The following is a 16,050-nucleotide window of genomic DNA, read 5'->3' as shown; positions in this document are numbered from 1 at the left end:
CAACCCTGTTTCCTGAAAAAAAATCATTCTAGTCACCCTCTTAATACTGGCCTAAGATCTTCCCATATCAGTTGAAGCTGTATGCATTAGTTGAAGGCCTTTATGTTATGTTATAACTAGAACCATCAACAGGAAATGGATCTGGATAAAAGACAGAGCTCAGGGTTGCTGTTTGAAATGTAGTTGTAAGTTTCCTCATTTTCAGAGGAACAATATATTTTGTTATTCAAATAATGTTTTGCTAGATTTATGTCAATTGATTTGCAAACTGCTGTCTACTTTTGGTATTAGCTTGTGAATGTAGCTACATTTCAGTTTTACCCAGACTACTTTGTATACCATGATCTTTTCCACAAGTCAGGAAATGGTAAAGTATGCTTTAATTATTCATACACTTGGCCCCTTCAAAGGCGCTCTGCAGCCATGCACTTTCAGGGCCCTGATTGTGCAAAAAAATATAACTTCTGTCTGTGCCCCAAAAGACTCAAGAGAATCACCTGGGGTCTGCACTAGAGTGGTTCCAGACTCCTGTGCTGTCCACACTATACATAATTTATTCTAAAATAAAAAATCTAGTTCCTAAACACACACACACAATGAGAGAGAGAGAAAATTCTGATCAAGTGATGTAGGGTAATTTGTGTTCTAGTTATAGAGAGGAAAAGTGCTTAGAACTAGTATATTATAATACTTGGCTTTTCTATGGATATCCTTATTTCAATTGCCTACTAAGGAGCATCCTTTTGGTTTTAATTTTACTGCCACAGCTTACAAAAATAGGAAATCATTACATTCTTATTTATATCTGTTTATTTTGGCCCACATGGTAAATCAGATAAAAATGGCAAACTGGATGTGCCCACAAATGGATCCAGGATTTCACAAGAGGAAAAGTGGGAGCTGTGACTAGCACAGCTGGGGTGGCTGCACCCCCCACTTCCTGCATCAGGATGGGCAGACTGCACCATAAAAGCGGCAGATGGGAACTTTATTAAGTCCCCCCAAGCAGGTAAAGAATTCCTCCTTCCCTTCCCCTCCCTGCTCAGAGGCGCACCCCTCTCCTCCCCTCCCCTTCCCCCTACCCTGTCCACTGCTGCCACTATTCCTGGTGTCCCAGAGCCTGAGGGGAGCTCTAGAATTGCTGCTGCCCAGCTCCACCTGGGCTGCACAGGGGCCAGCCTCAGCCTGGGACAGCCAGTGATGATGGGAGGAGTTTCCTCTCCCAGCACCTGCTTCTGGGCTGGATGGGAACACCCAGAGACTGGGCATGGACTACATGCCACTACTACTATCCTTGGCTAAGCCTGGCCTCTATGAAGCCCAGGTAGAACTGGGCAGAAGTAGCTCTGGAGCTTCTCTCACCCCGGGAAAGTGGGGACAGCAGCAGCAGTGGGTGGGAGAGAGGGGGTGGGAAGGGAGAGAGGAAGGAGAGAGCTGGTGGGACGTACCTCTGAGCACAAACGGGAAGACAGGGTGGTGAATTCTAATCTGGTTGGGGGACTTTAAAAAGTCCCCAGCTGCTGCTCCTGTGGCTTGGTCAAAAAGCAGGGGTGTGACTGCCATTTCACCCACCTCTGAATCCATCCCTGGACATACCAGCTGTCTTTAATTTGGCTTATGCTGTGTTCATATTTTTTTGTCTCTTAACTTCAGCTGCTCATTGCAGCTGAAAATATGTCATTGGAGACAATGGCACAACCTCCTTTCCCTCAAAATATGTGCTCAGTGAGTGCATCTACATGTTCGTTAATGCGCAGTAGTTATGCATTTAATTGAGTACTTGCTTAATGAAGTACTAACTAAATGTGCAGTAGCACGAGTTACTGTGCAGTAGCACCAGTGCATGGGTTTTTAGTGATGCTTACTCCACTGTATCCTAATACTACTGTGCATAGCATATTACCATTGTTTTTGCCTGGCACATTACTGCTCAGTGTTATTAGGCTACTGTGCAATAAGCAGCTCCTATAGACATTCCCAGTAACATCTTAAATAGGTTTGCAGAGCTGTCACTGATTGGAACCTAAGAATTCTGTTGATAAAATTTCAACAAAGGACAGAATCTGCCATTGGTTCTGTTGTACAAACAGCCTCTTTTTGTCCAAGTCAACATACATGACTGAATATAGTCAGGAAACAGATAGTTTGACAAAGTGGTAGAGTTTTAGAGTTCCTTTTCAAAAGCAGATCCACACGTTAACAATGCACATCCTTTCATAGCATCTTGCAAAGCAGGCTGTAGTTTACAACCAAAAAAATCGCATGCATCTCTGAACGAGTTGTTCCATAAAGTGCCACCCTGCCCTGCCTTCTGCCAATAAAATTTTGGATATGTACTTTAAACATTAACTCCATGTTTCACAGGGAATTGTCATCTCGTGCTTTTATGCCAATAGGTTACATAAAGCACCTCAAAGTGTAGTAAAGTAAAAGGATAAACAGTTTACTTTGTCTTTAACCCTTAGTTATCCTTTTCCCTTTCAGCACCCTCCTTGATTGGGATGGTAAGGAAGGACTGGGCTTCCCAGAACAGCATTGCCCTCTCGTGGCAAGAGCCTGACTTTCCCAGTGGAGCCATTCTGGACTATGAGATCAAGTACTATGAGAAAGTAGGTCTTGCTTAGAGCTTCAGCCAAAATCAAATATTACATAACAACATGTTACATTTTTGTTTGTGTTTTTTTAAATCTCTTACACTTGTTATCACTTGGTCCCACATACAATCAGTTCATTTCATTTGGTATAGATCTATTTTATGATTTGTTAATAGTTGTCTTATTTAATGTCAGATTGAAGGACAGTGGAAAACAAGTGATATGTACATCTATTATGAGACCATGGTGCAGAGGTTTATAAAAGCCTAATTTTTTATTGAGGATTATAAAATTGGTTAAATGTATAATAATTTCTAATATGCTTTGGGGGTTTTTTAAATTTATGGACTACAACAACTATATGTTAGCATAATATTTTGGGTATAATACAATTATGCTTAATATTTTTGAGATTACATTTTGTTATATTAACTTGCAACAACCCAAGACAGAATTAGACAGTACACCTTTTCTAGATGTAATCTTAAGAAAAAATAGTTTATAATTAATACCCCATTTTTGAAGATCATAAAGAGAGAAACTACATCATGTTATAATCTGGGCCCAAAATCTTTGGCTAAGTATAGACTTCCAAAAAGCCTGAGGCAGAATCAGTCCCATCTACATGAGTTTCTCTAAGCTGTGTAGATTGGATCAGCAGTGAATTGAACACATGCTTGCCTTTTGGTAGGGGACGGCACACAAAAGCCTGCACTTGCAGAGGCTAGAAGGCAGGGGGTGCTCCCACACACCTCCCAGCATGCCAGAGATGGCTAAGGGCAACTGATTGCAGCCGAATGGCTGCACCATTCCTGACTGTCTGTCAGCTACTTGTCTCCCACTGCTGCCCTCTCATCATTCAGACAGTGGTCAACTGTATGCAGGCAGTGGAAGGAGGCATGCTTACCCCCACACAGGGCACCTTTGTCTGGGGTGGGGGCCACAGGGTTCCTTGCAGCTGTAAGGGCATGGCTGTCCCCTACCCCTGCCCCAGGGACTGGAGCTCTGCAGTTGCATGGGAAGCAGTTTCAGCCCAGAACTCGGTGCTGGCTCCAGGGAGGAAATCCTTTGAGCCCTTACCAGAGCAGCTCCAGCGCACAGTCCTGGGACTTGAACTGAACTGGGACAAGGGACCTGCCAACCGAGGCTGGGAATGCAGGATGTGCCACTGGCACTGCCCCCACCAGCAGTTCATGAGCCCTGCTAGAGACAGCTAGAGAGCCTGATGGCAGGGGCTGCTAGGCACTCAGCTGGAGGAGCCAAGCCACAGCTTCCTGAGATGGGGGTTAGTAGGGAGCCTGCAATTGCCCCAGGATGCCAGCAGACAGAAACCTATCTTGATTCATGAGTGGACTGATGTCAATTCATTGGTCTAACCTAGTTCTAGTCAGTCTGATACTACATCCATCCAGACCTATCTTAGACCAGGATCTGCCATTGTTAAAGCAGTCTTTGTACCCAAACTTCTGTTCTGTTGTGGCTGTTGACCAGCTTCTGACTACCTAAACTGGAAAAAGTGTAATGTGGTTACCTGGCCTTCAAGTCCACATGGGCAAAGATGCATTTACACTGCTTCATATTCCAGATGTAGACATGCAGAGACCATTTTATGTAAACATAAATTGGGGTCTGCATTTCTACAAAGCACTGCATGTATCTTTGCACACCCCTATTTGAAGACTAGGCCTTGATGCAGTATTAAACTAGTGGTAACTGGTCCCTTCATTCCTATATACATTAGTTTTCAGGGATCTGCATCTTAAATCTGTTAACAGCCAAGCTAACATCTTAATCAAGGAAATGGAGAATAGTCCTAAGAAAGGATATATAAATCCAGCATGGGAAGAACGTTGTGATTTGGGAGAGGGGAGTTATTGTGTTTGTTATAAATATCAGGGGTTCTTATTTTTCAGTTTGAGAAGTTGCAAATTTGCCAATCTGTGCCCAGATTATGCAGGCTGGCGTAATGAGAAAGATGCTGTTCAGGGCCACCTTGAAAAAAGCCCAACCACTGAAATTATTCAGAAAAAGGACAGTCGTTTAGCTTATTTGGTACAAAATCAAGAAGGCATAAACTTTCCACAGTTCTCAGAGGTGCTGAAAAATCTTTAGTACCACAGCTTTTCCTATAGCCTTTGAGCTGATAGTTTGAGCTGATGCTTGTTTTGTTCATTAATAACCAAGCATCCAAAAGTGAATTAAAAAGGTAAATACTCTTTTTATAGATTAAATAAATTGCTCAAACAGGAACCCAGTTGCAAAGATCTGTCCCCTAAGGTTTAGCAAGTACATTAAGTTATAAGCATAATATTTGCACAAACTCTAAAATCAGATTATACTCTGAGGACAGTGCCAGGTTACCAAGAAAGCCAGCCCAGAATTCCCCTTAGTGGTGTCAACACTGCACTAAAATCTAAACACACCTGAGAGATTTGTCCTTTGTACAACATGGCTAGAATCACGCGTTTCACAATTCTAATGGGAGGGTACACGTCAAACAAGCTCTTTCCAATTTCACCAGGGAAAAATCTTTTCTCCTTCTCCTTTATAAAGAATCATGGGTAGCTTTCTATTACAAATAATTCCTTTCCTCTTAGACATGGCAGGCCATACCCACTGGTGGCTGAAACAGGTGACATTCCCTAGTGGTTATTTTGCCCCAAGTGCTTTCTGGTAGTCACTTATTGAACTGGATCAATGTGTTTTGAACAAAACAGCTTTTGTCAGGAGCCTTCAGGACACAGTGTTCCTAGCCGTGCTAATTAGAAGGCAAACTGGGAGACAAGCAGGGGCAGAGGCAACAATAGGAAAATCATTAATAGAAAAAAAGATACATCACAACACTTTGAAACATCAAGCATAGATCACTCTTGGAAGCCAGATTCAGGAGCAGACACAGAGCAATGGTCTGTTACGGTGAATCCTATGCTCTTATATGATATTGAAATAGGAAATGTGATTATATAGTACTGTAGGAGTGCATGCAGTCCTGCAGACATTCTAGTTTAATCTCCAAATGCAAAGCAGATAGTACACAAAGATGAAGTAGAAAGCCCCTACCACAAATCAAAAGAATATAAATGTGAACAGTTTCTAAAAGCCCGTGGGAATGGCACCGATGGAGTGCCTGGAATCTCATAGGCTTTGCCGACAACATTCAATATTAGAAATATCAGCATCCAAATTCTCCACAGCCATGATGAGCAGAAAATTGAACTATTGTCATAAAACTATAAAGGATGTAGAAAGTGTGAGATGACAACGTAGAGAATTATGAATGAGTTACTACATAGACATTAATCTAGTGTAGACTTCGAAAAATGTAGCAGTTTATAGCTAACTGGAGTACCACAGGGCACAGAAGGTTTGAATATGGAATTCTTGCTGCACTGTTTACTCTAGGTCTCTCTTAAATAGTTATAAGCCCTCAAAATGAGCCCATCTATCAGGCTTAAGCCCAAGACATTAAAGACATTTGTGTACACAGTGAATGTGAAATTGCCACTTTGCCAAGCTGAGGAAAGTCTGAAGGAGATCATAAAAATGCAACTACTAAAATTCACTTCCCTCCACTATTGATAGAGATGAAAAAGAATGGAACAGGTATGGTAGATAATGCTTTATGTTTTCCATTTATGCCTCTCATTCACTCAACAGACAGTGTGCATAGCTGAATGCTTCCAACTAACAGTACCATATCTGGGACAGCACCCTAAATCTGATACCCCAAATTCAATAGAGCTGAGAAAGCCTAACAGTTGTTAAATGCTTATATGAATAAACTTTGAGAGTATCTTTGAGTGAGAAGGATATTGATATAAATATACTTTTCCTCCTATATTTCTGTTACCAGTCAACTGTTATCAGTCAACAAATGCAAATAGTATCTAGCTCCCTATTTTAGCTGAAAGGAAGTTTCCAGTAATACAATCTATATTTAAGTTTTATATCTGTATTGCCAGTATGCCTGTGAGTGCCTGCATAAGAATGTTGATGCAAACAGAAATGAAAATATGACAAAAAAGGCTGGAAATGTTTCTGAAAAGGAATACAATTTTAAAAACTGTAAAAATGACAAATAGGATAGGCTTCTGCCTGTCTGTATGCACCGATTGTGAATGGGCCTGAACTTGTTACTTCACTGAAGTCAGTCAAGCGCAGGATTTCTCTGTGAAAAATAGAATAGCTTTTCTAAGATTCTGTCCAATCATAGGAAAACAAATATAGAATAGGAGAGTTATACCAGGATTTCAAAGATGTGAGTACAAAATGCAGAAATAAATACATTTATACATGGTAACAAAAGAAGATACTGTAGAGCAGCTTCTGCCCTCAACTCTTGCTCAGTTAATGCTTAGAATCATGACTTCAATATTTTAAATTGTAATCAGCTCCTAAAAGTGAAAAAGCCTAAAAATAAAAAACCCCTTGTGTCCTTAATTCTTAGCTAGCTCCATATATTCCTTGTACTTTTGTACTTCCATATCCTGAAATGCACGACCAGTTATGCTTGGTGGAGAGACATATCCCAGGTTACCAGAGTTCTGAGATAGGATCCAATAGTGCAGTTCTGCAGCGAGTGGAACTTAACCTGAAAAAGGAGCATGCAGCTGGCTTGGTGTGGCAAGAGAACAAAAAAAAATGTGAGAAACTCAGTCCAGAACCCTGGGAGTTTTCATTACAGCCTGATGGAAAGTTTTTATTTGCTTGAATAATTATGCAATATTATCAGACAGAAAATATCATGCCTCTGAAATAATATTGTGTCTTGAGACTTGGCAAATTGAAATATCTTATTTCTAACAGATGATGAATCATTCCAAAACCTGTCCATTTAGCAATATTTGTCACCTTAGATGATAAGTGAGTCTCAACAGAGACATGCAAAGAATCCAATAAATATTTGACCCCAGAGATCCATGAGTTACTCTGCAGAAATTTTTTGCTATCTCCTATTCACCATCCTCAGGAATACTAGGTATTTGTAAATTAAATCTTTTGGTGTGTCCATTATCTATCCATTTGAATCCAGGATGATTTAATATAGTCAGTTAGACAAAAAAAACAAAACACTTCTAATTTCAAAAGTTCTTTCATTGCCTCTGTGCTCTTCCATAACCAAACTGAATATTATCATAACCTTAATTTCCTGGCTAAGAGCATTTTTTTTTATTTCCTAGACTATTTTTCAAAATATCATTTGAATCTTTTACTTTTTAAGTTTCCAAATCATCTTAACCTTGGCCATTCTTGATTGCCACATTCTCCAACTTTAGCATAATACTCGCTTACAACATTTGGACCCCTACTCCATTTTGGGCTATTTATATTTTTCAAAAAAAAAAGGATCATGAATGCACATTAGTATTTCCTGTAAAACAGAATATCATTTTGGGCAGTTCAGGGTTGCTGGTGGTCTCCCAGGACAAATGAAGTCAGGGAAAAGGGGAAGAGAATTTTGCCATCCTCCCAAATGCAAAATTGTGGAGTAAGGAAATGGAAGGGAGCCACTGGCAATTTTTCCTGGGAGTCAGGACACAAGAGAAGGCTGTAAAAAATGGTTTATTTCCAGATAGATTAAGCCAAGCCTTATTACTCAAATGTAATAACTATGAAATGAGAGCACAATTTTATAACATATCTTTCATCTCAAAAGGTTTGAGATGCCTTGCAAACAGTATAACACATCTTGTGTTTAAGTGAAGTTCCTACTCTGCTTTTAACCCAATTCACATTCATAGAGTGTTTTAGGCTTGTAGACCATAAAATCTGCAAGACCAGATAAGGATGGCAGAGGGCAAGGTCTGTTGGGAGAAGTAGTATAAGATGTAGATCTTATTATGTCCCAACCCCTCCTGCAGGGATCCTTCAGTAGAAACATAGTGTACATCTCTTGCATATGCTGAAGTAGAGCTCATTGTGGAATGTTTTTTCCCCTCTCAATTCCCATGATCAATTGCATGACAAGAATCTGAAAATGAACAAAAAGGGTTTGGTAGTGCTTCCTGTACGGAAACGCAATGCATCTGCACTGAGCCCAGAATCTCCTCTATGGAGCAGGCTCCTTTTCTAGATTACATCTCCCACAGTTCATGACAGAAGATGTAGAAAAGAAAAGAGTGAACATAGAAACATTATAACAAATGTATAATTTTTCATTATATAGAATCTAACTATGGGAGGGGGGGGTCATCTTATATTGGAGTAAATGTGGTAAGTTACTATTATATGACTCTTGCCACCACTATTTTTCGGGCCCTGTTTGGTGATTCTTGCCAAACATTTAAGGCTGGTGAAGAAACAGAAATGACTGGAAATGGGCAAGAAGGGCACAGCTCAGCTGTGGGAGTGAAGAGGAAGTTGAAATATAGTCAATGAAATGGCTCGCCATTTCTTGAAAAAGAGTCAGCACTGAGAGAGACTGTGTTCAATGAACACTGCCATCTTAATCAGATAGACTGCACTAATCTATCTTTGTGGTAGGTTCTCATCAGCACACTTGCTCCATATGGAACATGTGTTTTATGGTCATGCCCAGTGTTGGTTGTATTTAAATCTGTGTCATAGTCAGTTTCCATGACTGAGTGCATGCTGCTTTTGACTCCAGTTTAATGACAAACAATGTATTTAATAAGGTTTCCTTGTATAAAAATGTAGAGACAACAGGCTTTTTCCCCATGCTGTTTCGGGGAGAAAACCTCATCTTGTATTCAAGTAAATTTAGTAAGTAGAAAACAATCTCAGAACTCCTTTGAATGAAAAGAATGCAGATATCTTGTATTTTCTGAGCCTCTTCCTTCCCCTCTTTTACTCATACAAAATATGCACTTATATAAAAGCCATCTAGACTCAAATATATACAGGCCTCATTAAAGAAGATATTTTTTTCCCAATATTGTAGCTGCTATAGTAAAGAACAGGCAGCTTTCTACATTTCTCATTGATGGCCTCTGATGCTGAAAAGCTACAATAGCATTAATTCCCTGTATCCTACAGCTCTCTGCCATTCTAAGCATCCTGCACGCTATTCGATGGTTCACTTGATTTTCTTTGAGACTTGCACAGTTGTTAAACAATTGAATTGTCTTATTTTAAAGTGATTATTTTCTACATCATTCTTAAATAAGTAAAAAAGGATGATGTTTCTGGGTGTGTTTCGCAACTGGTACCATATTTCCTATAAGTGCCAACAATTGTTTCTGTAATTTAGGTTATGAATTTATATTAGATTTTAAAATCTGAAAGAATTAGTCACATTAGCATCCATTATTACTTTTATACATATATTATTGGATATCTTCCATACAGGTGCATTTCACAAGAAACATAGCAGAACATTCTGTTTATCCCACTAAGCCTGCATACTAAGCTTTAGAAATAAAACAGGTTACAGTCTTGAGATACAGACAAGGCAAGAAAAGGTTACTACATTACAAATATACAGCGTGTCTCTTTAGGTGTGTGTCCTTTGTAGAGGTCAAATATTTTTTTTTATCCTTATGTCAGTAACAGTACATAGAAGCATTGTATTTCGACTGATAGAAGCTTAGTTTCACCAGTTGAAATGCTCTGTATGCAGACATTCACAGGGCTTTAAATGGTTAAAAAACAGTTGATGTTGTAGACATCTCCAAAGCATTGCACAAGGTGGAAGTCTAAATTGATTAGGGCTCAAGCATTTGAATGGACACTTGTGCACATCCTGAATCGATTGGAGCCACTGCAGTGCCCTCCAGCACCCCAGTGTGCTTTGCTTTCCTCAGCACCCCAGATGACACACTTGTGACTCAGGATGCAGTCTGCTACCCCAGCCTGAGTCACACAGATCCCTCCCCCTGACAGCTGAGGGGCTGGGAAAGCCCAGCTCCCCTCCACTGCCCCAAGCAGCTCCTGGATTTCAAAAGCTGCACCAGGACTATAAGCACAGTGTTTCATGTGCAGCGGTGGGTGAAGATTCCCTCCCATGGCACTAGACAGCTTTATGCTTGCAGCCCCACACGTGGAACAGCTAGTGCAGGGTTTAATGTTCCACGGAAGGGAAATTGCCTCCACAGGGCTTGAGAACCCTGAGGTCTGGCCATGGTGGTGGGGCTTCCCGTGGCCAGAGCCCCAGTAGCATGGTGGGCAAAACCCCACTCCATGACCAGCGCACCAACTTTAGAAGACAGCAGACCCACTCTGCTGTCTATGGAACCACAAGCCACTCAGCCCTGACTGGTGCCCTGGGCTGCTTCCTTAAATTGCATCCCTGGGTTCAGGATGGCAGGGAAGTCTACAAGGCACTCTGGGATGCATGCTCTGCCACCTCCCTGGATATCTGCTGTCAGTATGCAGGCTGTCTGCAGAGCACACAAGCAGCCATTTGCATGGTTTTACAGCTATCAACTGATTGAATTTCAAATGGCTTAAACTATGTGGATGAACTTCAACTGGTTGAATTGAATGCTAGCGTACACCCTTAGATATATAAGCTACTGAGTGTCATTCCTCTTAAGACTAATTAAGCACTACATGAAAAATAAGCGTCAGGCCCACTCTAGGAGATTAAAAAGTAAGTTATGTCCCTGATATTTTTATTTGTCTAAACCTTGACAGATCTATGTTCTGGAACCATGTTTCTGATATGACAAAAGCAAACAGTGCAAGTCTTGTGAGGTACTCCTAGATTCCAGCCCATATTTGCAGAACCAAGGGGCGGCTATAAATGAGTGCCAAGGCTGCTCCGATGCACTGAAATTCCAGTGTCAGAGCAGCCTCGATTAATCGAGTCTGCCATGCTCCAGCAGCCTCCTGCATCTCTTGTATCAGCGTCCCCATGCTTAAAAATGGCAGCGGGGGCACTTGAACTAAAGTTTGTCAAACAAGCTTTAGTTCAAGAGCCCTGGCTGCCATTTTTAAGTGTGGGCACGCTAATACAGGATATGCAGTGGTGCTTTAATTAGAATGACTCTCGGAGCCACTATAATTAAAGCACCACTTCCCCCCACCTGCAGAGCACATGTAAAAGTGCCCAAGAATACTAAATAATTGGCTACGTATATGAACTTTTGTACAGTAACCAATCAAACTTCTGAACTTGACCATAATTCCAGGAACTGTTTAACATTGCACTACATGCCCAAAATGTTTCTCAAGTGTTTCTTGCTCTCTCACTATTTCTGAACCCCTGGGAAATAAACCATACCTTGAGAATTATAAAAATAATTACTACAAATGTGCTTTGGGAGATAAACCATTAAAACAAAATCTCCTCACTGATTTTAGCATAGTAAGTGGTGTTTAGCAGGCTTCTCAATTTCCCTATTCTGCTATTATTAACCTGGCTCCCCAAGGGAGAAACTGTAAGAGTCTTAGCTTCTCAAATGAGAAGAATTTAGGTCTCAGCATAGTTGAAAATGAGAGTGAATAATTATGAGACTCTCTGACCAGATATAATTTTTGCCTTTGGGAAACAACCAAGGACCTTACCGCAGCCATTATTAATGACACTGATATAATTACTATTAGGAAAAAATGAAATCTGACCTCTAAATGTCAATTAGGTACAGTCCAGGGTTATCAGGGAGGTTCTAATCTAGGCCTTCCCATTAGGTGCCTGTCCTGGCTATACTCCTAATGGCTCTCTCCAATTATTTAGACCTGGCTTCTAAAACTTTGTATTTAATAATAGTGGTGTAGAGAGCTATTACTATTGTCATTCTTGCTGAACCAAAAGACCTCACTCGAAATATAATGCTGTTTAAGCAATCGATTTGATTTAAAGAAAACATAGTACAGTCTTTTGCTGATCTAGTGTTTCACATCTGTAGCCAATAATTTTTCCCCCAAGGGATTTTGTGTGCATTGCCTATGCCAGCAACTAAGTAGGAGCCACAGAAATATAGAAAAACTGTATTTAATACTTTTGACTATGTAATATGAGATATAATGAGAAGTGATCAGAACTTTATCTCTGATTGTTCGTTCCAGTGATTTTACCTTCTCTTGGCGGGTTTAAAATGAGATATCATAACTTCTAGAAGAGAATAGAGAAAATGAGCTTTTTAAAATTTCATTCCTAGAATAACAATTGAACTCATAAACCAAATAGAATCAATATTCAAATAGTTGAACATGTGGGAGCTGCAAGTGTTTTTTCAGACCCTTGTCTCAAAAGGGCTAACAAGTATATGCAAACATTTTACATATCAACATACCCTCCACTGTGCTTTTGTTCCATAGCTCACAAAAAGCTGAAGAGAAAGCTGATGGTAGAAGTGCTTTCCTAAGGAAAGTTGTGCTGTTTATAACCAAGAAACAGCAACAGCCAGCACTTAAGAAAAATAGTTTTCATATAATTTAGTAACACAGCAAGAATAATATAGTTAACCACAGGTGTCATCTGTTAGTCTTAAGAGTTCAGATAAGTAGGCTCAAAAATCAAAATACTATAATAGCTAGTAACTTTCAGGTTGTACTCAGGGACAAAATATCCTTAACATATGATGAAAAAAATCTAGATTTCTGTTAATGTATTTATTTTGTTTATTTATTTATATTTACATATTTTATTAAAAACACACATTACCCTACACTTAAAAAGCTTCACATATTGAACAACCTTGTTTTACCAAAATTTGATATCACAGAAACAACTACATATACAACAACCTATGACTGCATATATTAAACCCTTAACCAACGTGTATCAACTTCCCACAAAAAACCCTTACAGAACTCTTTTTTTTCACACAAACCCCCATGAAAAGCTCTTGCCTCAGTAACTACCTGAAACTCTCCACCTCTCCCATCAGTCCTCTCTGTTTCATAGTTTCATAGTTGGTAGGGTTGAAAGGGACCTAAGCAGATCATCTAGTCCAACCCCCTGCCATGGGCAGGAAAGAATGCTGGGGTCAAACGACCCCAGCTAGGTGATTATCTAGCCTCTTTTTGAAGACCCCCAGGGTAGGAGTGAGCACCACTTCCCTTGGAAGTTGGTTCCAGATCCTAGCCGCCCTGACTGTGAAGTAGTGCCTCCTAATATCTAGCCTGAATCTACTCTCAGTCAACTTGGGCCTTTATTCCCTGTTACTCCTGGTAGTGCTCAGGGGAACAGGGACTCTCCCATAGCCTGCTGGTCCCCCTTGGCCAGTTTTTAGATGGCCACCAGATCCCCTCTCAGCGTGCTTTTGTGGAGGCTAAACAGGTTCAGGTCCCGCAGCCTCTCCTCGTAGGGCCTGGCCTGTGGCCCTCTGACCATGCGAGTGGTCCTCCTCTGGACCCTCCTGCTGTCCACATCCCTTCTGAAGTGTGGCGCCCAGAACTGGACACAGTACTCCAACTGCGGCCTTACCAATGTTACATAGAGGGGGGAGATCACCTCCTTGGACCTGCTCATGATGCATCTGTGGATGCATGACAAGGTTCGGTTAGCCTTCCTGACCATGTCCTCACATTGGCAACCTATGTTCATCTTGGAATCAAATAATGACTCCAAGATCCTTTTCTGCCTCTGTGCTGATGAGAAGGGAGTTCCCCAGCCTGTAGGTATGCTGCTGGTTCTTTCTCCCTAGGTGCAGTACCTTGCACTTGTCAGTATTGAATCCCATCCTACTCTCATCCACCCACCCCTGTAACCTGTCCAAATCTAGTTGTAGCCTGTCCCTCCCTTCTAGCGTGCCCACCTCTCCCCACATCTTAGTGTCATCTGCGAACTTGAACAAGGTGCTTTCACCCCCCTTGTCCAAATCGCCAATGAAAATATTAAATAGTGCAGGCCCAAGGACCAAGCCCTGGGGAACCCCACTGCTCACATCTCTCCAGATTGCAAATGACCCATCAACCACCACTCTCTGGGTGTGGCCCTCCAGCCAATTTGCAACCCATTTGACTGTGTAGGTGTCGACACCACAGATGCCTAATTTGTTAATGAGAATGGGGTGTCAAAGGCTTTCCTGAAGTCCAGAAAGACTATGCCCACCGCCACACCTGCATGTAAGGATTTTGTGACCTGGTCATAGAAGGCCACCAGGTTGGTCTGACAGGACCTGTCCCTAATGAACCCATGTTGGTTGCCCCTAAGCATAAACTCCCCTGCTAGCCCCTCGCAGATGTGCTCCTGGATAATTTTCTCAAAAAGCTTCCCCGGGACCGAGGTAAGACTAATGGGCCTATAGTTTCCTGGGTCCTTCTTCCTCCCCTTTTTGAAAATGGGGAGCACACTGGCCTTTTTCCAGTCATCTGGCATCTGGCCAGAGCACCATGAGTGCTCATAAAGCTGTGCCAGGGGTCCTGCAATGAGCTCTGCCAATTCCCTCAGCACCCTGGGGTGGAGATCATCTGGACCTGCTGATTTGAACATGTCCAGCCCCACCAGAAGTTCCCTAACTAGGTCCTCACTGACCCTAGGCCTGACTGTGCCTCTCCTGAGTCTGTACGGAATCCCAGTGGGAGGGATGTCCCGGTTCCTGCTCAGAAAAATGGAGGCAACAAATTTGTTAAAGAGGTCAGCTTCATCAACTGGTGCAACCACCAGATTGCTAAGCGTGTCCTGTACGGGCCCCATCTTACCCGGTGCTTTCTTTTTACTCCCTATATATTTAAAAATATATCCTAGTCCTAGTTCTATCTCCACTTTAGCCTTCCTGACAGCCCCCCTACAGTCTTGAGCAATGGAGGTATAATCCTCCTTGGTGATGGCCCCTCCCTTCCATCGGGTATACACCTCCTTTTTAGCTTTCAGACATTCCTGAATGCCTTTGGTGAGCCATAGGGGCTTTTGAGCACTCTTGCTCCCTTTGACTCATGTTAGGACTGTCACCCTTTGGGCTCGGTGGATTGTCTCCTTAAGGAACAACCACTCATCTTGGACTCCTAACTCCCCTACCCTCCAGGACCTCAGTGCCTCCCCAACTAATCTCCTTAACGCATTGAAATTGGCCCTCCTGAAGTCAAGGACTGTTGCCTTGCTGCAGGCCTTTGGCACCATGCGCTGTGTCGCAGAGCACCCCGGTGCCCTGGCAGGTCATAACGAGCCCAGCTGAGTGTCGCCAAGGTAACGAGCCCAGCTGCGGGTGGCCGGGGCAGCTAAGGGGAGCCAGCTGCCTGTAGGAGGCGGGGCCTGGCCTTTATAAAGCCAAGGGCTGAGACCAGGCTGGCAGTTCCCTGCCAGCAGCCGGAGAGGCAGGAGCTCCCTCAGCTGAGATGTGGCAAGAGGCCTGACTTGCAAGTACAGCTCACGATGGCCCTGAGAGGATGGGGCACTATGGTTTAGCCAGGAGGCTCTAGTTTATGTTCAGGTTTGCATATTACACCGGAGGCTTGGGTGAGGCTGTAGGGGTTGGAGGAGGCCTCATAGGGACCCCAGAGTTGTGGGGCCCCTGAGTGCAACCAGGAGGTTGCGGGCGGGGAACAGACCCCGGAGCCCGAGGCGGGCGCGGCAAGCCCCCGAGAGGGGGAGTGCCACATTGGGTCATTG

General features: G+C 42.3%; 1 protein-coding gene across 1 annotated transcript in view; it reads left to right on the top strand.

The window, feature by feature from the left end:
• Positions 1–16,050, top strand: part of EPHA6 (EPH receptor A6) — a 549,557-nt gene that overhangs the window by 252,207 nt on the left and 281,300 nt on the right. The window contains exon 4 of the mRNA XM_025198213.1: positions 2,485–2,609. Coding sequence (XP_025053998.1) covers positions 2,485–2,609 — 125 coding nt within the window. The remainder of the gene's footprint in view (positions 1–2,484; positions 2,610–16,050) is intronic.

This window comes from Alligator sinensis, unplaced genomic scaffold (assembly GCF_000455745.1).
Source record: "Alligator sinensis unplaced genomic scaffold, ASM45574v1 scaffold19_1, whole genome shotgun sequence".
Classification (NCBI taxonomy): domain Eukaryota; kingdom Metazoa; phylum Chordata; order Crocodylia; family Alligatoridae; genus Alligator; species Alligator sinensis.
Note: the sequence above shows the minus strand (reverse complement) of the source record. Positions and strands in the feature narration are given on the sequence as shown.